The sequence below is a fragment of the Batrachochytrium dendrobatidis genome, assembly GCF_000203795.2.
Source record: "Batrachochytrium dendrobatidis JAM81 unplaced genomic scaffold BATDEscaffold_3, whole genome shotgun sequence".
In the NCBI taxonomy this organism is placed as follows: Eukaryota; Fungi; Chytridiomycota; class Chytridiomycetes; order Rhizophydiales; genus Batrachochytrium; species Batrachochytrium dendrobatidis.
The window spans coordinates 981,609-1,004,944 of NW_006281101.1; the positions used below are offsets into that span (position 1 = coordinate 981,609).

General features: G+C 40.2%; 13 protein-coding genes across 13 annotated transcripts; 11 read left to right on the forward strand and 2 right to left on the reverse strand.

The window, feature by feature from the left end:
* Window positions 1-22: 22 nt before the first annotated feature.
* On the forward strand, window positions 23-2,497 carry BATDEDRAFT_34617 (uncharacterized protein). The gene is made up of 4 exons (XM_006677367.1): window positions 23-303; window positions 599-721; window positions 813-1,251; window positions 1,352-2,497. Exons 1-4 carry the CDS (start codon window positions 49-51, stop codon window positions 2,371-2,373), a joined length of 1,839 nt encoding a protein of 612 aa, XP_006677430.1. The 5' UTR covers window positions 23-48; the 3' UTR covers window positions 2,374-2,497.
* Window positions 2,498-2,666: 169 nt separating this feature from the next.
* Window positions 2,667-3,771, forward strand: BATDEDRAFT_23519 (uncharacterized protein; the record flags this gene model as incomplete). Its single annotated transcript, XM_006677240.1, has 3 exons — window positions 2,667-2,833; window positions 3,053-3,093; window positions 3,458-3,771. The coding sequence occupies 3 exons, from the start codon at window positions 2,667-2,669 to the stop codon at window positions 3,769-3,771; spliced, it is 522 nt and encodes a 173-aa protein (XP_006677303.1).
* A 243-nt stretch (window positions 3,772-4,014) lies between these two features.
* BATDEDRAFT_23520 (uncharacterized protein) lies at window positions 4,015-4,482 on the forward strand (the record flags this gene model as incomplete). The annotated part of the gene is made up of 2 exons (XM_006677241.1): window positions 4,015-4,177; window positions 4,241-4,482. The coding sequence occupies 2 exons, from the start codon at window positions 4,015-4,017 to the stop codon at window positions 4,480-4,482; spliced, it is 405 nt and encodes a 134-aa protein (XP_006677304.1).
* Window positions 4,483-4,823: 341 nt separating this feature from the next.
* Window positions 4,824-5,995, forward strand: BATDEDRAFT_87274 (uncharacterized protein; the record flags this gene model as incomplete). Its single annotated transcript, XM_006677490.1, has 5 exons — window positions 4,824-5,125; window positions 5,254-5,391; window positions 5,505-5,645; window positions 5,734-5,849; window positions 5,919-5,995. 5 exons carry the CDS (start codon window positions 4,824-4,826, stop codon window positions 5,993-5,995), a joined length of 774 nt encoding a protein of 257 aa, XP_006677553.1.
* A 311-nt stretch (window positions 5,996-6,306) lies between these two features.
* Window positions 6,307-7,191, reverse strand: BATDEDRAFT_86911 (DNA-directed RNA polymerase II subunit RPB4). The gene is made up of 5 exons (XM_006677592.1): window positions 7,089-7,191; window positions 6,876-6,978; window positions 6,720-6,797; window positions 6,527-6,622; window positions 6,307-6,425 (listed from the first exon to the last, which is right to left on the reverse strand). The coding sequence occupies exons 1-5, from the start codon at window positions 7,153-7,155 to the stop codon at window positions 6,353-6,355; spliced, it is 417 nt and encodes a 138-aa protein (XP_006677655.1). The 5' UTR covers window positions 7,156-7,191; the 3' UTR covers window positions 6,307-6,352.
* A 554-nt stretch (window positions 7,192-7,745) lies between these two features.
* BATDEDRAFT_34619 (uncharacterized protein) lies at window positions 7,746-9,591 on the forward strand. The gene is made up of 4 exons (XM_006677368.1): window positions 7,746-7,972; window positions 8,075-8,233; window positions 8,342-8,678; window positions 8,767-9,591. The coding sequence occupies exons 1-4, from the start codon at window positions 7,842-7,844 to the stop codon at window positions 9,568-9,570; spliced, it is 1,431 nt and encodes a 476-aa protein (XP_006677431.1). The 5' UTR covers window positions 7,746-7,841; the 3' UTR covers window positions 9,571-9,591.
* A 1,123-nt stretch (window positions 9,592-10,714) lies between these two features.
* Window positions 10,715-11,904, forward strand: BATDEDRAFT_36727 (uncharacterized protein). Its single transcript, XM_006677413.1, has one exon. The coding sequence runs from the start codon at window positions 10,776-10,778 to the stop codon at window positions 11,763-11,765; it is 990 nt and encodes a 329-aa protein (XP_006677476.1). The 5' UTR covers window positions 10,715-10,775; the 3' UTR covers window positions 11,766-11,904.
* A 1,274-nt stretch (window positions 11,905-13,178) lies between these two features.
* BATDEDRAFT_36728 (uncharacterized protein) lies at window positions 13,179-14,539 on the forward strand. The gene is made up of 4 exons (XM_006677414.1): window positions 13,179-13,389; window positions 13,481-14,215; window positions 14,273-14,285; window positions 14,347-14,539. Exons 1-4 carry the CDS (start codon window positions 13,203-13,205, stop codon window positions 14,399-14,401), a joined length of 990 nt encoding a protein of 329 aa, XP_006677477.1. The 5' UTR covers window positions 13,179-13,202; the 3' UTR covers window positions 14,402-14,539.
* A 1,246-nt stretch (window positions 14,540-15,785) lies between these two features.
* Window positions 15,786-17,105, forward strand: BATDEDRAFT_87275 (uncharacterized protein; the record flags this gene model as incomplete). The annotated part of the gene is made up of 1 exon (XM_006677491.1): window positions 15,786-17,105. One exon carries the CDS (start codon window positions 15,786-15,788, stop codon window positions 17,103-17,105), a length of 1,320 nt encoding a protein of 439 aa, XP_006677554.1.
* Window positions 17,106-18,037: 932 nt separating this feature from the next.
* On the forward strand, window positions 18,038-18,500 carry BATDEDRAFT_87276 (uncharacterized protein; the record flags this gene model as incomplete). The annotated part of the gene is made up of 2 exons (XM_006677492.1): window positions 18,038-18,067; window positions 18,144-18,500. The coding sequence occupies 2 exons, from the start codon at window positions 18,038-18,040 to the stop codon at window positions 18,498-18,500; spliced, it is 387 nt and encodes a 128-aa protein (XP_006677555.1).
* Window positions 18,501-19,043: 543 nt separating this feature from the next.
* On the forward strand, window positions 19,044-20,473 carry BATDEDRAFT_87277 (uncharacterized protein; the record flags this gene model as incomplete). Its single annotated transcript, XM_006677493.1, has 5 exons — window positions 19,044-19,147; window positions 19,276-19,514; window positions 19,611-20,026; window positions 20,107-20,138; window positions 20,215-20,473. 5 exons carry the CDS (start codon window positions 19,044-19,046, stop codon window positions 20,471-20,473), a joined length of 1,050 nt encoding a protein of 349 aa, XP_006677556.1.
* Window positions 20,474-21,080: 607 nt separating this feature from the next.
* On the reverse strand, window positions 21,081-21,909 carry BATDEDRAFT_87111 (uncharacterized protein; the record flags this gene model as incomplete). Its single annotated transcript, XM_006677593.1, has 4 exons — window positions 21,081-21,253; window positions 21,318-21,504; window positions 21,585-21,699; window positions 21,770-21,909. The coding sequence occupies 4 exons, from the start codon at window positions 21,907-21,909 to the stop codon at window positions 21,081-21,083; spliced, it is 615 nt and encodes a 204-aa protein (XP_006677656.1).
* A 149-nt stretch (window positions 21,910-22,058) lies between these two features.
* On the forward strand, window positions 22,059-23,296 carry BATDEDRAFT_19024 (sterol-4-alpha-carboxylate 3-dehydrogenase (decarboxylating)). Its single transcript, XM_006677136.1, has 3 exons — window positions 22,059-22,596; window positions 22,667-22,835; window positions 22,928-23,296. Exons 1-3 carry the CDS (start codon window positions 22,088-22,090, stop codon window positions 23,261-23,263), a joined length of 1,014 nt encoding a protein of 337 aa, XP_006677199.1. The 5' UTR covers window positions 22,059-22,087; the 3' UTR covers window positions 23,264-23,296.
* The last annotated feature ends 40 nt before the right edge of the window (window positions 23,297-23,336 follow it).

Below are 23,336 nucleotides of genomic sequence, written 5' to 3' on the forward strand. Positions count from 1 at the left end.
ATTTTGGCTAGACTTATTGTAGGAATACTTTTATACTCACGTTGCTTGATGGCTGACAGCTACTCATCAGGAACTATTCCTAACGTCATGAATTCACACCCTATCAGCCAGGATGATCTTGAAGATGGCTTGAGTCCTGTGGATGGATCCACCACTCATGAAAACGACCCAACTCAGCTGGATATTGGGTCGTCGACTTCAAAAAATCCCAATGTTACTTCTGCTGTGTTCTCGTTGGTTAGCTATCCTGAAGCTGACCAGTTGCTAGCTGAATCTCATATGCCCTCGGTTGACCGTGAGAAGGCAAGGGTTTATTATGACTGCTATGCATTGTATCGGTAGTGAGTGGGATATAGGCTAGATCGATGTCTGAAGTGCATGGATAAATACTGTCATGTTCATCATATGGACAGTAGCGACATCTACATTGTGAATGATTTAAACTGGAGCTTCAAACGTTCCTGTTGCAGTGTCATTGAAGTTTGATGGCTTAGTGCTATCTATGTCGTACTCATACTCTTGATTAAGCATGTTCCATATGGAACTCGAGCATGGCATGGAAACTAAACATTTTATTTTACTCCCTTGCTCTTGCTAGACAACATTTTGTTGCGAAATCGATTCAGCATTCACAAAGACTCTGACGCAACAATTTTTGCCTCCTATCCAAAATGATATTCCTCTTAGAGATCAGCCCAAGCCATTAATTGATATTACCGAGGCAAGTCTTGTTTTGACATGTGTTTTTCAGATTACTCAATCATGTTTTAATAGCTATTTGAATTCTTTGCAACACCCTACCAATTATTTAGGCTATCAAGGCCCATGATATGGCTGGTAGCTCATATATTTCATATGTAATCCGCACCAGTCTACCAGATTATTCCATCGATGTCGAGGCTAAACATCGCTACTCTGAGTTTGAATCTCTTCGCAAACTTCTCTCGAAAGCATATCCAACAAGCGTAATTCCTCCCATTCCGGGAAAGCATACTGTAGCCGCATATGCTGCTAAACCCGGAAAAGCCAAGGAAGATCCCAACATCATTTTATTGCGAAAACGAATGCTTCAGACTTTTCTCAATCGAGTTGCTGCACATCCTATACTTGGCAGTGCCCATGTGTTTCATTTGTTCTTGCGCGAAGCTGCTCCTTGGAGCGAGACTCTGACATCGTCTGGCATGTCTCATTTGCTAAAACGAAAGGACACGCTTTTGGCCGTAAATGAAAAGACTACTCTGAGAAAACCAGGTGTGTTTTGATGTTGCTTTAATTAGAGATTTGCTAACAACATGCTAAATCGACACATCTAATCTTGGTATAATGCTGTTGCAAAAATAATACTTGATAGATGCACATTTTGTCGCTGCAGAAGACTATACAATCCGATTCATGTCACAAATTGTGTATATTGAAAAGATACACAAGCGTATCATTGCCCATCATATTGATATGGCGACCACATATGCTGAGCTTGGTGGATTGTACAATGGCTGGTCCCTCACTGAATCTACACTGGCGGACATGATTGAACAAACTGGCCAAGCAATTGACTCGACTGTAACTGCTACAAATGTTCTACATCATCAGCTGCAAGAGCGGTTTGGTGAGATTTTGCACGAGTATGCGCTTTTTTCCATCAATATCGAAAAGCTACTAAAGTGGAGGCATCGTAAGCATGCAGAATTTGAAGGGATTTCGGAGTCGTTAATCTTGAAGCAGGCTGGATTGGCTCGACTTGAACAAGCAGAACATGAGTCGCTTCGACTTGCAGCAGCATTAAACTCTGAAGGTGGGTATTTCAATGGTGATACGAATGAGTCCAGTGAAGCTACAGGACCTATAGTCAATGAAAATATACCAGCTATTGGAACTGCCGATGCCGCAGAAGCAGGATATACTACTACTACATCAACCACTACTCTGTCAAATATGCATTTGAGATCAGGTCAATCTACTTCATCTCCACATCTGTCCCAGCAGCAAATGTCTATCACAGGAACCAGTATCGCAAACAATCCATACAGGTCCGGCGCATACGCTCACTCAACCTCTACGACTCTCCAGGCATCCAATTCACTTCTTGCCACTTTAAACTCTCTAATGGACAATGATCCTCAAGTCACACGACGCAACCAGATCTCAAAAACGCGAGACATGATTGTTCAGCTTGAAACCCAGCGCGAAACTGCACGACAAGAGCTCTTGTCAGCCAATGCAGAAATTCAACACGATTTGGACCGATTTCAACGACAAAAGATTCGGGATATGCGAGATATGCTGTGTGGATTGGCAGCTGCTCAAAAAGAATTTCATTCTCGAACTTTGAATGCATGGCGAGGAATCAAAGAATCTGCATTTAGTATTGAATGATTGAGATGCAGCTTGATTGGCAGTGTTGAGTGCATGAGCTCATGACTTTTGTTCTGTCGAGTTTTACAACCGTATTCATGTAAATGGAACACTAAATAAAGGTGTCAGAATATACAGTCTCATGAGATGATGTGTGCCAATTTGTATCAAATTTACTGGACAACATTGTGTTGACTGAACTCGAGTTTACTGGTCTTTGTGGTCATTTCTGTATAAAAACTGGCTGAATACTCACATCGCAGCTCCAATAAATGCCACATTCTTTCCACTCGCTCAATTCTTAACTCTCCAAAATGAACATTACAAGTAAACATTGGGTGATTGATATCAAAACCACAGTTGCATCCCTTGGATGTGCAATTTTTATTTTTGAACTAGAACGCGAGCGTATCCGAGTTTTTAGGAACAAAATGGTTGACAACATCAGACCAGATGATTGTACAATGTATGGCTATCAAATGTAAAGAAAAGGGCAGCTTGATTGTGGACATCATATGATGAGTGTGTTTATTGAATTGAGAATGCCAATTGAAAAAGCAATCTCTAATGAAAAGCACGAGTACTCGACCATTATTTATTCTAAAGCAAACACGAAAGGAAAATCTACAAGATAAATACAGAAACGTGGTTCAGTTTACGTGAATACAGCTGCAAATCATTTTTTTATTTAAACAACAAGACGGTTGTCCGAATTGGTGGCTACCAATTCAACTCGGTGCGGTAAAACAGGCTTTTGAAAAGCAGCTCATTTATCTGAGCAAACAGTAGCGATTTCAAAAGCCTCAGTGGATAATACTGCGGAATATTTTGAGGTCTGGAGCAATGATCAGGATCTGACGGGTGCCATTTACAAGACTTGACAAGTCAGTAGCGAGTGAAACGCACTGTTTGATTTCAAAAAGTAGATGTTGATCACAGTTTGGTCGTGTGGTTATTACGATGCATGCGTTGGCTGTCAGCTCATGTTTGCAACCATTTGGGGTGATTAAATGAGTCGCCAAACAATCCCATGTGAATGGCTAGACGGCCATATGTCTGTCATAAGCGTTCATTCTGATGCTTTGTTGTTGATGGACATATTTAGACAGCTTGCCAAGTCAAACATTTGAAACCTGTCGAGATTCAAAAGCCACAAACAAACTGCCGATCTTTAGCTTGCTATCGGTTCATGGCATTACCGTTGTAGCTAATGTTGATAAGTTTCAACGCGCTCAGTGGCTGCTTATAGCCCTTCATATACAGCTGCGGAGGCGGAGTTGTGATTTACAACTACTGCTTTACCGAGGGTTACCCGGGGCAGATACAATCAAAGCCAGTTCCTCAATATCTAAAGTTTCAAAATCTGTGTTGCTAAACGGCCACGCTGGGGCTACCATGGTTTATCCACCAGCCATCTAGTGTCGCTTCTAAACTATATAAACCAATTACGTTTCGAATAGCCCCTTTAAAAAACATTGCATTCCAGTCAGCCCTTGGTCCTTTAACACTACGTACAGCATACCCCTGCGCTCAGTTTTGCTTGAATCTAAACACTATTTTACATAGTTGCATTTTAAATCATTTGTTTTACCCGCCCTTCAGTTTTGTTATTTATTCCACATCCAACCAGCAATATTTTACAGAATGATGTTGTGTCAACCCATGTCAATTCCACCTGCCCGTCCGAGAACACCGCAAACATGCTCTCCACTTTTGCCATTTGCATCTTCTGAGCCTGTTGCGCTCGCTTCGCCTGTACATACTGCAAATCCAATACGACCAGCACTCGACACCTTGAGGTTATTTGATGACTGGGAGCTGAATGGTAAATTTTGTCAATTCTTTCTTGGCTTGTAGGATCCAATAACTGACAATATTAATTTATTAGCTTCGTGGCAGTTTCTTCTAACAGCTCGACCACCTAAGCGCCAAATTGATGCAACATTGGACGATCAACCCGAATATCACAGACACTGTATATCCGAGTTTGATATGGAGTCGGGATTCAGAAGTCTTTCACCATGGTCCACCTCTTCTACAAGCTCTGGACTGGACTCCCAATACTCGTCTGTCTATCGTGCACCCAAGCGGGTCATGTCAGCCGAATCGACAAAAGGCTCGACATATTGAATTGACTCGTTATTGGTTTCGCTATAGACTTTGTTTATTTAGGCACAGAAGGTTCTAGGACAACACTTTATTGCCCATTTCATTTTATAGAGATATGCTGGCATTGCCACTCAGTATTTTATTTCCTGTTTTATTTCAAGGTCACCATTCCACCTCTGTTTATTTCATTCGAGTCTGGATCGAATAGGACACTTTCTTGTTTATTTTTGGTCAATATATTTCTCTTTAGATACTTGAACTTCATTTTAGTGTTGTGGTGGTTGGGTTAGAAATTGTCGGTTTAAATTTTTTCAACTTGAACCAATCATTACAAAGTCAATTCGAGCCGTCTTGTCTAACCAATGAGTTCAGTTACCAAGTCTCGCCATACAACCAAGACTGCAGTGCAAAAGCCAGCCATAATGAATCATTTGCCTGAACCCGACACCGAGTCGTATATTCAACCCAATGATTCTGGTGATGACAATGTTTCGCTTGCTAGTGATGCCATGGATGAAAGTGTAGCCCACCAAGTCGATTCCCAAGAGGATTCTGTCGATCAAAAATCAGAAGAGGATGATGACATGCCAGAGGCAATTTCTACTAGAGCTACAAAAGATTCTGCCATGGCAGCTCTTCAAGCGCAACAAAAAAAAGACAAGCTGTAGGTCGAGATACTAAATTAAAATCTTGCATGACCAGAATTCATTTTGAACTAATCATCCAATGACTTTTTTTGACTCGATATATATCAACAACGGATTTAAAACATGATACGTTTTTGTAAACAAGCGAAAAAGAACTTCTCAAGGCGAAAAGACGAAAGCAAAATGATATCAACAAGACACAACAGCAACAAAAGCGAGAAAAGATTGCTGCTACATTTGTCCGACCTATTTCTATCGAAACTCTTGAAGCAGCCAAAATCGAGTTGAGTTGTAAATGCTGATTGGTTTTACCAGATTTTTTTGGTCAATCTTGCTCAGATTCTATTATCCCGTTGCATGCTGACACTTGATTTCGTGCGTGTATGCAAACATAAGAAAAGAAACTGCTGTTGCCAATACTAAATCCGTAGATTTAGTCGAAGGAAAGCATATCAGATTGAATTCCAAGTCTCACAAGGTATCCAAGAAATCTGTTGGAAATTCAAGTGTGTCAAACGATGGTAGTGTTCGTGTTGGGTAAGTTGATTGATGTTTTGGGCGACTTGATAAAATGTACCAATAGTATCTTGAAAAATATGTTTTTATTCCCGTTTTGTATTTGTAGAAACTTGCTCGTGGTTCCACTTTCATCACAGAGTTCTCAACAAGCAAAAGTTGCTGAATCAGTAAAAAACTTTCGCATGTCGAGACTATTCAAGAAAAAAACCAAACGAACATCAGGTAGTTTTTTGATTTGAATGGATAATGGTTTTATGTTTGTATTGACATTTTTCGGATTGGTGGATACAGCTATCGACACGCTGGCACGTAGATCATGGAAAGATACTCAAACAATGCCTGCGGCTGCACCGTTTTTTACAAAATAATAGCTTGATGTCTACATTCATTTGTCTATAGACTAAAATTCGTATCGATTTTGTGAATGGGTGTTTGAGTGTGTTGTCTATGGATTTTAATTTTATGCTGAGATCGCTCTTTTGAACTAGACCGCGAACGTATCTGACATTAGGATATAACAGAGTTTCAATAAAAGAAATAGGGTCATTACAAGATCAATACAGAAAAGTGGTTCATTTTACGTCAATACAGCTGTAAATAAGCATTATTAGTAGATGGAAGCACCAAGCAAAACAGGATATTAGAAATTCAGATTAATCAAGCCCTGAATTTTCAAGCTGATGTGATGAAATGTAGATCTTGTTCGTTTTTATTAAAATCCAATTTCATTGGAATTTGCGTAGTGCCTGCAGGTCATTAAGCAAGTTTTGCAGTTCATCATCGTGTTTTGTAGACAAGCTATAGTGTGGTGAACATGGCAATTGATTGTTTTATTAACGCACATTCAGACCAACTGTTTTTAATATGCAGCAATAAACCAAGATGATCGAATAACTCACCTAGGAATAAGAACTTTGGCTTCTTCGGCAGTTTCACAGCACAGATTAGCCAATTGAGCCATTTCAAACTGATGAAACTGGTCGTCTGGAAACAAACTAGTGATTTCATGTACAAGAGTGTTAGATGGGTTTGATCTAAATTAAATCCAGATAAAGCAAGAATAAAGATGTGTTCAATATTCTAGAAACATACTTGCGAATTTCCTTGACGGTCTGTTTGTTGGTGAATCTTGAAAATTGCTGGCAATAGTCGATTGTCTTTTGCATGATACTGCCATGCATGAGTAGATGATAAAAGGTGAGCATTTCCGGTATGGTATCTCGTGAGTATATATTGATCCAGACTTACTCTGAAATACTTCCATCGCCCGACTCTTTACGCTTGCGATCCTTTGCTACTTCAAGAAGCACTCGAACTTCTGAAATCAACAAACACTGCACATCCTGAAATTCTGATGGTAGACATGATGAGTTTAGTTTGAGAATAGCAGCACGAATCCAGAATGATGGACTGTTTCTCAGTCCGATACGATATTGATCCAAATGGACAGCAAGCTCTAACCTGGTCCAAATTTTGAAAGGTTGGCATCCTCCTCTTCCAAAGCATGTCTCCTCCGTGCAACAGACATTTTATAGATGTAAATGATATAAAACTCAGCCGACTGCACCAGACCAACACAACCACTCGCTGATGTTCAAAGCCAGAGTAAGCGCTGAGCTGGTTGAAAACACCATAAATAGGGTCTAGCCATAAATATTTACAGTATACACTCTATAACTATAGTCGAGTTTTGTCATTCTTGCTTGTCCAGCCAGCAACAAAGTACACTTTCGAGCCTAATCGATCCAATGTCATCATTTCCCAACTTTCGTCGTATATTCCAAGACTCTCGCAGCGATTCGGAAGAAAAGCAAGTCACAAATGCAGCTGTTTTCAAACTGGTTTCGTTTCTAGCCATTGTTGTGTGTATGGTCGTCACTCGCAAGATCTCGTTCCCATCGCTGTGAATAACCCGCACTGTCAGCCCGTAATGTGTATACAGAACTCTAATAATAGGATTTACTAGCCTAACCTTTTGTCCTGGTCAGTTGAGTGGTTTGCCAGTATCTTGATGGACTCGCACGTGATGCTCAAGTTGCTTGAATAAAAATCCACTTGAATCTTGTAATCTTGCTCATAATTGTCAGCAGCCGAATCGTTTAATCTGGGTGCAGTCCTGTTTATTTATTCAATTCTGGATAGAGTCTACTGTTTTATTCAATCAATTCTGTAAACTTGATCAGTAGTACCAACTGGCACAAGCAGACTGCAAATATGACTACTTCAAATTGGCCCCCACCTATGGATAATGCATCCTCATTCTCTGTATCTGCTCCAGTCGCATCACACTCTAAAGGACGAATTGCATATTTACACAGAAACGAAGTCGGCAACTTCCACTATGGGTAAGGCTACTTGACTATGGCTGCTGGATTAGTCTAGCCATACCTATCCCAAGCCAATCTGCTAATGTCAGACTTTATTCTGAACAAATCATTGTAATTTAGTGATGGCCATCCAATGAAACCAGCCAGACTGGCACTAACCCACAATTTGGTCATTGGCTATGGTCTGCATAAAATGATGACTGTTTATTCACCTCGTCTTGCAACAGATGAGGAACTGACTGAATTTCATACGGATGATTATATTGATTTTATTCAAAGGTAGGCTCTATGTATAGTATCAAGACTGGTCTTGATCTTTGGCAGATACTACTCAAGATGCTGGCATGTTTTAACCATACCCTTGTTGTGCTGGCATAATATCTTTAGAGTTTCTCCAGACAATATCCAAAACTATTCAAAGTTTTTGTCCAGGTTCAATATTGGTGTAGAAGATTGTCCAGTATTTGAAGGATTATACGATTTTTGCAAAATGTCTGCTGGTGCTTCCATTGAAGGTGCACGCAAACTCAACTCACAATCTGCAGATATTGCCATCAATTGGAGCGGCGGTTTGCACCATGCCAAAAAGTTTGAAGCATCGGGGTTTTGTTACGTCAATGATATTGTACTGGCAATCTTGGAGCTGTTGCGATACCATCCTCGTGTTGTATATATTGACATTGATGTGCATCATGGCGATGGTGTTCAGGAAGCATTTTACCATGCAAGTTGTATAATTTACGTTGGTGTTTATTTTTAGTTTATGTCGAGTATCTATCTCACACAATTGGTCATACTTGTACTGTTTCTAGTCCAACCGTGTCATGACAGTCTCATTTCATAGATATGATGGGCAATTTTTTCCTGGCACTGGTGCTTTGTCCGAGACTGGTGCTCGCAAAGGCAAAAACTATGCTATTAATATTCCATTGCATCAATCAATAGATGATGCGTCATACGCATATATTTTCACACAAATCATGTCCAACGTGATGCAAACGTTTCGTCCAACAGCTATTGTTCTTCAATGTGGAGCAGACTCTCTTGCATCTGATCGGCTTGGCTGCTTTAACCTGTCCATCAAAGGCCACGGCGAGTGTGTTCGATACATGAGGTCATTTCAAATTCCCATGTTGGTTCTTGGCGGTGGCGGATATACAATTCGCAATGTTGCACGGTGTTGGACCTATGAAACATCCGTTTTAACAGAAACCAATCTATCGGATGATCTTCCATATAACGAGTATCTTTCACACTATGGACCAGACTTTAAACTTCATCCAGCTATTGTTGATCGTAATTCTGGAAATGCAAACACAAAACAATATCTTGAGGGAATTCGTATTCGTATTGCCGAGTATTTGAAACAGATTGAAGGTGCGCCAAGTGTACAAATGCAAGCTGTTATGCCGAGTTTAGGTGAAGGATTGTTGCGAGATGATGATGCTGTTGGTGATGATTCTGATGATTGGGCTGCTGATTGCAGAAGAGATGAAGACGATGGTCTGTTTAATAGACATCCAAATGATCGATTTTCTTCAAGGGTGCATCCCGCTGAACACTATGAAAACTCTCACGATCAAGATGCAGATGAGGGTGAAGATATTGAAATATAATAAATTGTCTTGGAGTTTGCTAATAATGAAGGTTTTTACAGCCATATTCACGTAAAATGAAACATTGAAGAGTGTATGGTGAACAGCCAACTTCATGAAATGACTCGAGTATAATACAAAATGTATTTGTTGGTCAAGCAATTTCAAAGAAAATAGAGACTCTGATTGCAAGATGAATACAAACGAGTGGTTCATGATGTGAATACAGCTGTTTTTGGTGTAATATATATAAAAGGTAATCAAACCAATTGTCAAGTATGTGTTTATAGTATAAATATAATATTCTTTTTCGTTTAAAGAACAGCACGTATGGCCGAGTGGTCTAAGGCGGAAGACTTAAGCTCTTCTACTGGTAACAGTGCGTGAGTTCGAACCTCACTGCGTGCATCTTTTTTTCATTTTTTGATAAAAGTATTTGAGCTTGATGGATAAATTTCAGCAATTCATTTTGAATACATTGTATTCCAGCATCATTAGTGCACGCCATTTGCAACTGGCTTTGTTACAAGTAGTAACTTTTTGTCAGGCTTCTCAAATAATTCCAAACTAATTTTATCGACCTGCAAAGTGAACTGCTGTTTTGAAATCATAATTTGAGTGTACTCATTAGACTATATTCTTTATCACCTTATCTATTAAGATCCACATCTGTTTCACTTCACCAAAAGAATCTTTGATAAAAGATACTCGTCACTTTGATGGCTGTATTTCCTTTTTCGAATGAAATTTGGGGTCACTATTCAAATAACAGTCCTAGCTTAGCTAATCTATCACCATCTGATAGTGTGTATAAGGGTAGAGCTGATATTAACACCATGTGAATTGCTGCATGCATATTAGTATTCAAGTCACATTGACTATTTTCCACCATCAAAGATTTGCTTTTTTTGTTCCGCTCAGGACATAAACATCGTCAATCGATACATACCCTTATCATAAGACCAGCTTACACGTGCAATTGGGTCGAGCAATACTAGGCTTGCATTTGCATGCACACACTACTAGACCCGATAATAGTACCCTAAATATGCACACACGTGAGTAATCACACATTTTCCAGCTGAGCCATCAGCTAATCTCATAAAGGTAGTGCTAAAGCATATTGCGCTACACTTGAATGAATTGAGAATGGCCACTCTGCTCTATGCTGTTGGTCAATGCCCTGCCTCTACCGATTTTCTATAAATTGATCGCTGATTTGATGCATGTATTCCAACAATCCATTGCTTTACTTGTCCAATAGTCTAAATATGCTTGCTACTACTGTTTTCTCGGCACTTCTTGCTGCAACTGCCATGGCTTCGCCACACGGTCTGAAGCCATCCCATGATATTGGTAAAATTGTTGATACCACTACCAGATGGACCGAGAAGAAGAAATCGTCTCTACGCAGGGCTGCAGTTGTTCCCATTCGTTTCCCCTACGGTTCCAAGGTGCTTACCAACGGCGTCACTGTCCATTATATTTACTATGGTGATTGGTCCGGTGACCAAAAGTCTATTATCCAAGATCTCACCAACGGTCTTGGTCGCTCCAAGTGGTGGAATACCGAGCGCAAGTATTACTCCCAGAGATCTAGTACCTCTAGAAAAGTCTACGTCAATGGCCAAGTTCGTGTTGGATCCACCGTTCAAGATAACTACACTTTTGGCCGATCTCTTACCGGCGACAACATTGCTTCATTGATTCAAAAATACATTGATTCTGGCGATCTCCCCGAGCAAGACGACGCTTTATACATGATTCTCTCTGCCCATGATGTCTCCGAGTCCCAAATCGGTGGTGATGGAAATACCTATGCTTTTTGCCGTGACTACTGTGGATACCACAAACAGTTTACTCTTTCTTCTGGAAGAGAAGTTCCATTTGCATTTGCTGGCAATGGCGATCACTGCCAAGACTTTTGTGTTCATCCCCAAAATCGTCAAGTTTCGCCCAACAATGATACTGGTGTTGACGGTATGGCTTCCATTGTTATTCATGAGATTGCTGAAGCCGTCACCGACCCTATATATCCTACTGCTTGGATTGATATCAATGGTCAGGAAAATGCCGACAAGTGCAATTTTTCGTTTGGTTTCTGGAAAACGGACTTCAAGGGTGCTTCTTACAATCAGCAAATTGGTGGACGCAATTTCCTTGTTCAGCAAAACTGGAACCCCAACACCAACACCTGCAGCGACGGAACTCGCTAAACTGTATATCAAATTATCTAGATGTTTGTGAATTGTACACTGCCTTTTTGGTGTATCTTAGATTATGAGTTTAGTATCGGTATTTGACTACCTTGTTCAAATGATTGTGCAAAGCTTTAATAAATCGTCCTTGTAATACATTCTACTACTTTGGTGTACCTTGTACTGAAATCATAATTGTCGGATTGCTTGTTGAATCTGCGATAGTTTAATAAACAGTGTCTGCTGTTAATGAGCGTACACAACTTCAACTGACAGGTGGTTTTGATTATGCAATTCAATTTGAATGGTTGTATACCATGCAGCTGCTCTAGGGATTATCTTGTACACTATCATTCGAGTCTATTTTACAAACACAACTGACCTGGTTTTGTACTGTTCTGGCATAGTTCTCTTTGTGCGACAGGCTCTTATTTGGTGATGCTCTCTTGCAAATATCGGTAGACTATCTCTGATTTGAATGACGGTATCCACTGCTCATACCTTGTATACCATGGCGAAAGTCTGACTCGCTGCTATGATTAGTTTTCTGAACGACCTAATGACTTGATTAAACAGGACAATGTTTCTCATTTGGTCTAGCGGCTGCTGCTTACCGAGCTTGGTGCTGGTCTTGTCTAGCACAAGAGTTTCGGCATTTCACCCATATCGAGTCTACATTGGTCTAGAATTATGCAATTTTACAAGCCGATAGTCCACGTTTCCAAAATGTTGCAACAGGCGTCTGCTTGATGTTATCAGAATGGTACCAAAACATGGTGGTGATGGTTGCTGACAATCATATCTATCTCTATTCTGATTCCCTTTGTCTTCAGCCATACAACATGACCGACCTGATCCTTCTAGTTTCTTCTATCTTATCAGCAGATTGCCTTTGCACTATTGGTTGCTTTCATGCTGACACCATAAAACAGCAAAACAATGGGTTGAAATGCTGTTTAAGCACATGTATGCATTATTGACATGATGCTTGACAAGGTCAGTTATTACAAGGCTGGCTTAAAGCTGCCGTGTTCTCATGGTAAGACACACGCTGTTGATTCAGCATGTACATCACAATGTGCACAAAGAGTATGCCTTGATTCAGTATCGCATGATAGACTAAATTGTTCAAAAATATTGGTTTAAACATCACATGAAAATACCCCTATCACATTGTTAATTCATTGACAAAATGTGATACAACACAAGTTTAACCACAGCACGGATGCCATGTGTAAAAAGAATGTAATTATGTGACACAAAAACCTCATATCCAAACCATGTGTAATACACCATCGCATGTCTGTAATTTATCATTTAATATAGGGTAACATTGATTGGTATTTCAAATGCGGCTCGGGATCCTACGGGTTGAATACTAGTATAAAACAGAATACATTTTCCATCAAATTAGTATTCATCAAGTACCATACTATCAATACTATTCATACAATAATGATTGCTACTGCCTTTGTTGCCTCGCTTGCTATTGTCGCTGCGACTGCTGCCCCATCCAAGCCTACTGCTGCTCATTTGCAGAGTATTGCTCCTATGCGCGGAAAGACTCTTGCTGCTACCCCATATGGTCCTATTACCTACAATATGGGTGCTCCTCTTCTTACTGGACCACTTGACGTTTACTGTAAGTTGTTAATTGACTGTTTTGAATGCGATCGATTGGCATATCGAGTAGTTTAATTGGACGCGATTCTAATGTGCATTTCAATCAACAGATGTCTACTATGGCAATTGGACCGATAGTCAGAAAAAGCTCGTCCAAGACTTCACTTCTGGTCTTGGTGACTCTGACTGGTGGACAACCACTAAAAAGTACTACTACCAGGCCGATGCTTCGTCTCCAAAGGTTCATGTTGATGGTCAGGTTAGATTTGCTGGATCTGCTGATGACAACTACTCTCTCGGCAAGTCGCTCAGTGGTGATGATGTTCCCAACATTGTCAAGAATGCAATTGCTGCCGGTTCGTTCCCCGAAAGTGAAACCTCGCTTTACTATGTTCTGATTGACGAGCTTGTTTCGGAGCACGCTCTTGGCTCGTCTTTCTGCACTAGATACTGCGGTTACCATAACCAAGGTAGTTTTACAAGCGGTAAAGCTTTCCCCTATGCTCTTTCTGGTAAAATCGGCAGCTCCTGCATCGGCGGATGTGGCCCCCCATCCAACCAGGATATTTCTCCCAACAATGATGCTGCCACTGATGCTATGATTTCCGTCATGGCCCATGAAATTACCGAGGCTGTCACCGATCCCTTTGCAAAACGTGCATGGAACGACACTCCAGGTTTTGAAAATGGTGACAAGTGTGCCTACAAGTACGGTAGTACCCAGACTGACTCCAACGGTGCTTCGTACAACAGTGGATGGAATGGACACAACTTCCTCATTCAGATGAACTGGGATCCCGAGACTCAGGCATGCACCCAAGGCTCTGGTGCCAGCAACGTACCATCTACCACCACTGCTGCAGATACTACCACTGCTGGAGATGTTACTACTACCGCAGACACCACCACCACTACTACCACTACTACTACAAGAAGAAACACCAGTCGTGCACCTAAGCCCACTACCAAGTGCAAGACCATGGATATCTGCTGTATCTACGTCGGTCGCAGCTGTGACGAATAGATATTAAATTGAACCATCTTATACTTTCGTATATTCCAATGTCACTTAAAGCCTGGCTCTGTAAACTTTAAACCTTTAGTTTATCCAATTTGTATGAATTTGAAAATAAATATGCTGAGTTGATCTCCAGTTACTTGATGTTGACAAACCATTCTAGTATGAACAAATTGGTGTGCTGCTATAGAAACTATAATCTGTGATTTTCAGTGCGGGTACAGTTACACACTTGGTATTGTGCACTATGGTTGTTTGACAACGAATGAATGCTGGATTGACTGGTTGTATCCAATGCACTAGGTTCGACTTACTTGGACGAACGCTCGGTGTAACTGACAACAATGTGTCTATGAATCCACAATGCAGTTTTGAACAAAGCAAGGGCTGGTAAGCGACGGCCCATCAGTCCTGCAAAAGCAGATACTCGAGTTGGGTGGCCGATTATAGGATGCTAGCTGCCTGATTAGTCGACTTTCTGTAGGTAGCGTACCGGAAATATCAAGCACAGTTCTGGCGCTACCACCAGGACCGTCATTCAGGAGTTGATCAACGAACTTGTAGCGCCGCCATCCCATGTTTGTACAAGTATGGCTTTATAAAATCATTTCGCATCTCAGCACTCTTTTATTCAAACAAGATTCATTCAAAAAAAGCATGTATTGTAACGAGTTTGAATAGTGTTGGTTGATGAATATCAGACAGCTACATCAATCACACTCATTGTTGATGAATGGTTGAGCCTTGAACTATACTCGGCAGTATCAACACCAATGCATGAATATAACAACCGCTATTCATGCTCAACCTGATATGTATGATGTAGTTGTCACTAAGCCAGTCATTCTATGATCGATTGCTAGCTCAATCCAACCATGCATATCTATCAAATTTGAATGATCTGGTAACCGTTTGACGAATATCAGCAGTCTACTGTCGTGATACATGCTATTTCTGACTTGGCCATGCTTTATTGAAATGTCATTACAGTCATAATGTGTAATCATCAGCATCTATCAAAATGTCGTATGAATACATCCATTACATCTGTGGTTTAGGGACAAATTGCTTATTTGCTATACATTGCTTTCGGACAGTATGCTTTTTGAAATAAAGCACCCTAAACAACATGACCGAAGGAATAGGGCTCAATATTGTACCTACCAAATAGCCGAAATAATAGTGGTGCGGTCAAGAGCAGTTTACTTTGTGCAAGTTAATGCAAGTTTTTAGGAATATTTATGCAACTTCAGGGCAGTATATTAAAAAGGGCCATCATGGTTAAATGCTTAAATACGGTGTCATATTCTCATCGAACCCATCAAGAGTCATTCAATTGAATACTAGTTTCCATCTATCATCTTTAGCTATCCGAATTCAATCATAAACTCGCCAATATGCAATTTACTGACATTGTACTTTTATTGGCCGTGTCCGCAACTGCCAGTGCGGCAGTGATTGCACCCGAATCAGAAACTCGATCATCCCATCTATCAAAACGTAGTCCCGGAAAAGACGTAGAACCACCACATCAGAATAATGGACCATCTAGAGCCGGACCACCTAGACGTGGACCATCTAGAGCCGGACCACCTAGACGTGGACTACCTAGAGCCGGACCACCTAGAGCCGAACTACCTAGACGTGGACCATCTAGAGCCGGACCACCTAGAGCCAAGCAACCTGAAGCTGGACCACCTAGACGTGAACTACCTAGACGTGGACCATCTAAAGTCGTATCATCTAAAGTCGTATCACATAAAAACAAATCATATAAAGCCGGATCATCTGGAGCTGGATCATCTAGACCATCTAAAGCCAAGCAAACTGAAGCTGGACCATCTAAACCTGGACCATTTGGAGCTGGACCATCTAAACCTGGGCCATTTGGAGCTGGACCATCTAAACCTGGGCCATTTGGAGCTGGACCATCTAGACCTCAACCATCTGGATTCAAACCATCTAAACCTGGACCATCTGGATTCAAACCATCTGGACCTCAGCCATCCGACGTTAAACCATCTGGACCTCAGTCATCCGACGTTAAACCATCTGGACCTCAACCATCTGGATTCAAACCACCTGGACCCAAACCATCTGGATTCAAACCATTCGGATTCAACCCACCTGGATTCAACCCACCTGGACCCAAACTACCCGGATTCAAGCCATTCGGATTCAACCCACCTGGACCCAAACTTGGAATCAAAGGTTTTGGAATCAAAAATCTTCTAGGCAAACCGCCTAAAGCCAAGCTACCTGAAGTTGGATCATATGGAACCAGATCATCTAAAGCCAAGGTATCTGAAGCTGGACCATCTGAACCTGGACCATTTGAAGCTGAACTACCTGAAGCTGGACCATTGGGAAGAGGTGGGAAAACCCCAAGCAATGACGGTCTTAATAACAAAATAGAACAGCTCTGTAAAGATTTAAAGACAAAGTGTCCAAAATGCTGCGGATACAAAGAATGTCCATCTTCCGAATCATCAGACTGTGACGATGGTACTGAGAGTACCGATTGGACTTATGTTTCAAGAGACACCATGAAGCATATAGTACAAAGTGGTGGTTCTAAACCATCATCAGAGTGCATTGATTGTCAACAAATTGCTAGTAAAGCAATCGAAGATCTTGAATTCGAGTGTCCCAAAGAATCGCAGTCGAGATCAAAATGCATGCTCGACAAGTTTATGTCGAGGTTGACCAAAAACTAATCTCTTGAACTTGATACATTAGACTGTTAGTATGCAGTTTAAAATTACAAATAAATTCTTAAACTGGTGTCTAATATATCTGTTGTTGAAAGTTGACAAGTGTTAATATATGAGCTAGTATGATGGTAAATCGGTGTTGTGGATGACCAAGGCGCAAGCATATCCAATATTAGGATACAGCAGAGTTTAAAGAAATAATCAATCTATAGTAGGAAAACAACAAATATTTAACGATGGTTTATTTTGAGACAATCACTGCAAGATAAATACAAAAATGTCGTTTCATGTAAATACGGCTATAGCTTATAAAATCAATATAATTAGATATATATAGTTACAGCAAATTTAGTTGACAACAGCCCGGCTAGCTCAATCGGTAGAGCGTGAGACTCTTAATCTCAAGGTTGTGGGTTCGACCCCCACGTCGGGCTTTTTTGCTCTTACTTTACTGGTATAAAGTTATTTGGATGCTATAGCAACCGATTCTTCATTTTTACAGCTGTATTTGCGCAAGGTGAAACCTGTATTTATCTTGCAATCATTCCACCAGAGTAAACGATAATTAAATGCTCATCGTTTTCATCCTACAAATTGATTACTTCAATTGCGAAGCTCCAATTTTCGCATCGTTTGTTGAACGGTTGGTAAACCATGTATGATTAGTGAATGTGTTGCTTTGTGGAATGTTTAGAATAAGATGAGCGTTTGGTCAAATAAAGCTTATGCGAGTACTTTATGCATAATGTATGGTGATGGTTATTGACAATTTCTCATTTTTATTTTCTCCTATTCTCGTACTCTTCATCATCAGCTGTAGGTGATTCAAAAAGCACAGTAAACCAACTCCAATCATCTTATGTAACTGACTCTTTATGTACTTTGACTCTTATTTAGTGTTCTGTTTTGCATGAATACGGCGGTGAATATTGATCATGCTTACTGATTCAGATATAGTGGAAGAGGTATTGTGCATGAAATTATTGCATATCTACCAATACTGCCAAAAACTACAGGGTTTGCTCATTTGCCACCTTAAAGACTGCATATGTAGTTCTTGATTTAGGACAAGAAGTGAATGCCGAGACTCTACGCAAAGAAGTACTCGAGCATAACGGTATATCATTAATTGGTATGGACTCACCCAAGCCAGTGCTACGAATTGGAAATTGGGTATTTCAAGGCGAGCCTGATATAGTTATCGGCACTGATTTGTTATTTAAAGTAGCTGCAGCACCACAATCTGAATTAGTGTCATCCTCAGATCAAAGTCCTCAATCTAGCACAGACCAGTGGAAAAGGGAAACGCCAACTAAAGCACCAAAGATTCATCATATTGGGGAAGTTCGACGAATTGTCAAGTTCAATAGAGTGGAGCTAAAACGATCACATCAATAAACCACAAAAATAATCATGGCTCTAATACAGTTGTTCACAAATTAACCTGGCTTTGTATGGGTTAGTATATCCCTAGATTTGACATTCTGTCAACCAAGAAATTAGCTATGCCATCCTATTCAATCACACTTGCGATTTACATAAAACTTGATTGCTGAAGCACATAAATTACAGATATATTCACAAAATAAAATGCTTTCATCGACTACTTTGCTTTGGACAATCAATGGTTAAACACTCATTGCGTTTTCCTACTAAAACTGACTTTGATAGCATTCTCCATCCAAATATAACGATCATCGTGATTGATTACAATCCAGATATTGTGTTTGACTGTTCTCAAACTCTGTACAAACCCATGCATTCCAAATCCCATACGCTCGCGCTTTAGTTCAACAGTGATTGCGCGTCTCGGGAATGCAACTGCTGTTTCTATGCTGGTTGTCAGGAGAAAGACCAGTAGATTTGGTAGAAACTGGCGGTTTACTATATATTTTGGCATCCACAAATAATTTATACCAGTTGCTACTGATTTCAACTTGAATGGCACAGCTCGAGATAGAAAACACAAAGGCGAGACAGCTACAGGATGATGAGTGGTTTGCTCGAATGATTGCATTGGAGGAGGATGAGCGCATTGCACAAAAGTAGGAGTTTGCCAAAGTTGCAACCAACCATTTCCAAAGTTTACAATAGCTGGGAGATATAGGTCAACTACTGAAAAACATAGTCCTTTATATCAGTTACTCTCATCTAACTGATATACTTATAATAGGCTACAGCGCGATTATGAAGCCGGAATTGCTGTTGACGACTTTCATAGACCCATGACATCAAAAGGTCGGACGCAAAATACTGATAGTTCATTAGTAACTGAAATCTTACAAAATGATGCACTGATTCCTATTGATATGGCGCTCAACCAAGATAAGACCGAGCCCATCAAAACTTGTTCATCAGAAAAGATTCCTGTCAATTTAATGAATAAAACGATGCTCGCGCATAGTCATGCAAGTATGCCAACCAAAAGCTCCGTGGAAACTACCATGAACCCAAATTATAGCACTTGCACAGATTCAGTATCCTCATTACATGGTATTTCAACAATAGGGCCGCCTCAACCAGATCACGATTGCTACCTAGGTAACACTGCAGTACAAACGCCTATTTTTGCAACTAGCGACACTAGGAGTGAAATGACAAAAGATGCCAACGTGGAAATTCAAACAGCAGAGTTTCAATCGACTAAGCTGGAATGTATATCTCCTAGCAAAGATTCTATACCAGATTACAACAAACCTGTCGAGCCATTTTTTGACAATAGTTTGGAAGCAGCGGTTTCAATACAAGGTTGTGCTCACGTTTTCAAACACCAGCAGAAATCTGAAGATATTGTTCAGCATTCTTTTACCGAATCTAGAATACAAAATAATGATAAAGAATATATACATGAGATCAAACAATCAATATTACCGATTCCGTCAATTGCTAGCGAAGCCACAAAACCAAGTATAGATGTCGACCAGGTAAGTCCAGTGCTAATTGTAACAAGTATGTCGACCGAATAAAGTTTACCCTAACCAATAATATAAACTTTTTTATCCAGGATCCAAATTCAACTCACGCCTTCAATTCTCTGTAGGTTTCCTCCAGTATAGCAGTTGTGTCTACACACCAATATCATGCTAATCCCAATAATATTTTTTATCGACAGAGATACGGATCTGAATTTAATTTTAAAGTTTATCAACGATTATACCCCCCAGCACGTAGATTCCATAGTGATGCCATATCTCAAGTGTCAAATCCCAGATTATATTGCAGCAATCGGAAACACCGACCCCTTTTTAAAAATGGATTTGGAAACCACCACCAAAAAAGATATCAAAACAATTCCAAAACCAAGCAAAATACTTGGCCTACAAATTCTAGACGAACCATCTTCAAAGCAATCACAATCAGCAGGTATGTAGATGAAGTGATCGTTCATTGCAATATCGTGTAAATAACTAAATATACAACGATATACATTTCGATGAATTGTTACTAAACAGCTGTAGAGTTAACATTGAGAGCAACGCAGCTCGTGAATATAAAAAACCATCCTTTAAATGTTCAGTCTATTCAAGTACATCACGCAACAGGCAAGATAGATCAGTGGATTCAGAGTGTAGAAACCATACATGGCTGCTTACACAACCAGACGATATATCAGGGAGAGCAACTACCATACAATATTGAGCATCTACTATTGGAATGGCCAAAGGAAATCGAGAATGCCTTGTCCAGCAGTCAGGTAATTTTATCAAAAATCATTACAGTAATAGTATTGTATGCTGATGTTCTTGTTAAACATAAAGCTGCTATTATCAGAGCTAGACCTGCCAATTCATGATCTTGTGCATCTCTGCTGCACTTTGCTTGACATCCCGGTGAAAAAGTCGTATGCTTTAAATACACGTAGCAAATCTTTAATTCGGGCATTGGAGTCCATGTTCACCGTTTATGTAGAGTTTTCCCAATCACATCATTTTGGAAATGAATCATAATTTATACAGTTTCAAGATAAACTCGTGCTTTTTAGAGATATGGCTCATGTAGCCAAAGCGACAAACTCATCATCGTGGCATCTCGAGTAGTGGTACCGTCTAGGATGGCTGCAGCAATATGCCGTTTTAGTGAAAATTCCATGATATACTTTTCTACAAGTTTTCTTTGAACAGCAACTTTAAACAAGACATAGTTTGGCAGCTCTGTTAGATTCAAAACGCAACTATCCAGTACATTTGCATTAATAAATCGATGCAAATTATTTACCCGAGTCATCAAGTGATTCCAATATTTCCAAACCAGAGTTTAGATCAGCTACATCGGAATGCAGTGCACCGGAAAGTGTTTTTGATAGACTAGCTTTTGGAGGAGCGGTGGACAGCCAGGGACGAGCATGCTGCAAAGCCTCGTCCATTTTAGATATATAAGTTTGCATCGATTTGATTATTGCATTCTATAAATCAAAGTTACAGTAGTGTTATTGGTATTGTAAATTCGTGCGAGATTGGCTCAACCCAAAGCAATGCGATATACCATTTGGTCTAGGATATTAAAAACCAGATGCTGTTTTGAAGAATCGATCCAATCTGACTCGGTATTCAGCTCTAGTTTTGAAATAAATACCTCAATATCTACCGCAGAGAGTTTCCTATATAAAATCCAAGTTTCAGCTTATGTCTGTTTTGTAACTCTGGCAGCAGACAAAGCAGAATACATACTGTTTCTTGGTTAACATCATATTTCCAATTGTAGTTAGATGCTCCAAACCTTCGCTCGAAAGTCGCTCCCACGTTTTGGCTGCCTGCTTGATATCCAGTTCTAACAGCCTTATAGTTCGTTCTAATCTTTTTTCCACCATGTTTGGATTTGGTAAAGTACAAATATATTTCGGCTTGAATGCAATGGTGAAATTCATTAGAAAAACTGGCGTTTTGTCACGCATGGAATTGCAAGTTTTCTAGCGACCAACGCTTTTACGATTCTATCCCTGATTTCAACTGCACAAGCAACATTTATATTCAAACGGAAACTCAAGCATGGATCATTACTTGGTTATTGGTGGTGGAGGTTTTCTGGGAAAAGCTATTGTCAACCAGCTACTTGAAAGAGGAAATAAAGTTGCGATCTTTGATATGCGCCAAACCTTTAATGACGACCGGATCAGTAGTTTTATCGTCGGAGATATTACCGATCCTAGCGATGTGTTAAAGGCATGCATAGGAAAGACGATTGTTATTCATACGGCTTCTCCTCCAACAGGCCTTTCAAGCGAGGTGTACTTCAAGGTGAATGTTGAGGGCACCAATAATATCATTCAGGCATGCATTCAAGCCAAGGTCTCCAAGCTAGTATACACTTCATCTGCGAGCGTCATATTCAATGGTGTCGAGGTTATCAATGGGGATGAAACTCTTCCGTACTGCAAGGTTCACATGGATGCATACAATGAGTCCAAGGCAATGGCAGAGGCTGCTGTTCTTAAAGCCAATGGCCAAGGCGGACTATTAACTATTGCTATTCGTCCATCTGGCATCTTTGGTCCCAGGTATATTGGATATTTTGAAAATCAATGTTGGTTGTAAAACAGCTTTTAAATTCTTGATAAATTATCATAGAGATATGCAAGGAAGCTATACAATAGTCCAATCTGCCTTGCGAGGCCAATGGCGGGTCATGATTGGTAGCAATGAAAACTTGTTTGACATGACATTTGTCGAAAATGCTGCTCATGCACATGTTCTTGCTGCTGACAAGCTTGCCGCCAACAATGACACTTCTGGGGAGGTAACTGACGACTTGAAAGCTTATATTACTATTTAAAGTGATTTCTTGTAGAGTAATTAGTGACCATGAGTTTCAATCCTTTGCACTGTTAGGCGTTTATTATCACCAATGACCAACCAATGCTCTTTTGGGACTTTCCAAAGGTGCTCTTTCATGAGCTAGGTTACACGCAGACTCAACGGATCGTGATTCCTCGGGCTGTGGGTATGCTTTTGGGCTCTCTCTCTGATCTAGCTGCATGGATTTTGAAGCCCATCAAAACCATACGTCCTACATTCACTCGCTTCCGTGTAGAAGTGATTACTGCCAACCGATATTTTGACATTTCAAAAGCAAAGAAGCGTCTTGGATACGTGCCAATATACAGCATGCATGAAGCCATCAAGATCACTGCAAACTATTGGAAGAAATCAAAGATGGTGCTCTAGTATCATTTTGCAATAAAGTTATATATCACTACTATACTTTATAGTATTTTTTGAATGCTAGCACTCCAGCGAC

Excerpts from the sequence above, each read along its gene's own strand:
- BATDEDRAFT_34617 (XM_006677367.1), top strand. The coding sequence starts at position 49 with ATGGCTGACAGCTACTCATCAGGAACTATTCCTAACGTCATGAATTCA. Across the intron at positions 304-598 it reads CCTCGGTTGACCGTGAGAAG|ACAACATTTTGTTGCGAAAT; the intron begins GCAAGGGTTTAT and ends TGCTCTTGCTAG. Across the intron at positions 722-812 it reads CATTAATTGATATTACCGAG|GCTATCAAGGCCCATGATAT; the intron begins GCAAGTCTTGTT and ends CCAATTATTTAG.
- BATDEDRAFT_86911 (XM_006677592.1), bottom strand. The coding sequence starts at position 7,155 with ATGTCTGTTGCACGGAGGAGACATGCTTTGGAAGAGGAGGATGCCAAC. Across the intron at positions 6,623-6,719 it reads ACCGTCAAGGAAATTCGCAA|TTTGTTTCCAGACGACCAGT; the intron begins GTATGTTTCTAG and ends TGAAATCACTAG. Across the intron at positions 6,426-6,526 it reads GCCAAAGTTCTTATTCCTAG|CTTGTCTACAAAACACGATG; the intron begins GTGAGTTATTCG and ends ACCACACTATAG.
- BATDEDRAFT_34619 (XM_006677368.1), top strand. The coding sequence starts at position 7,842 with ATGACTACTTCAAATTGGCCCCCACCTATGGATAATGCATCCTCATTC. Across the intron at positions 8,234-8,341 it reads TATATTGATTTTATTCAAAG|AGTTTCTCCAGACAATATCC; the intron begins GTAGGCTCTATG and ends TAATATCTTTAG. Across the intron at positions 8,679-8,766 it reads TTCAGGAAGCATTTTACCAT|TCCAACCGTGTCATGACAGT; the intron begins GCAAGTTGTATA and ends TACTGTTTCTAG.
- BATDEDRAFT_36727 (XM_006677413.1), top strand. The coding sequence starts at position 10,776 with ATGTATTCCAACAATCCATTGCTTTACTTGTCCAATAGTCTAAATATG.
- BATDEDRAFT_36728 (XM_006677414.1), top strand. The coding sequence starts at position 13,203 with ATGATTGCTACTGCCTTTGTTGCCTCGCTTGCTATTGTCGCTGCGACT. Across the intron at positions 13,390-13,480 it reads TGGACCACTTGACGTTTACT|ATGTCTACTATGGCAATTGG; the intron begins GTAAGTTGTTAA and ends TTCAATCAACAG.
- BATDEDRAFT_19024 (XM_006677136.1), top strand. The coding sequence starts at position 22,088 with ATGGATCATTACTTGGTTATTGGTGGTGGAGGTTTTCTGGGAAAAGCT. Across the intron at positions 22,597-22,666 it reads TCTGGCATCTTTGGTCCCAG|AGATATGCAAGGAAGCTATA; the intron begins GTATATTGGATA and ends AAATTATCATAG. Across the intron at positions 22,836-22,927 it reads ACAATGACACTTCTGGGGAG|GCGTTTATTATCACCAATGA; the intron begins GTAACTGACGAC and ends TTGCACTGTTAG.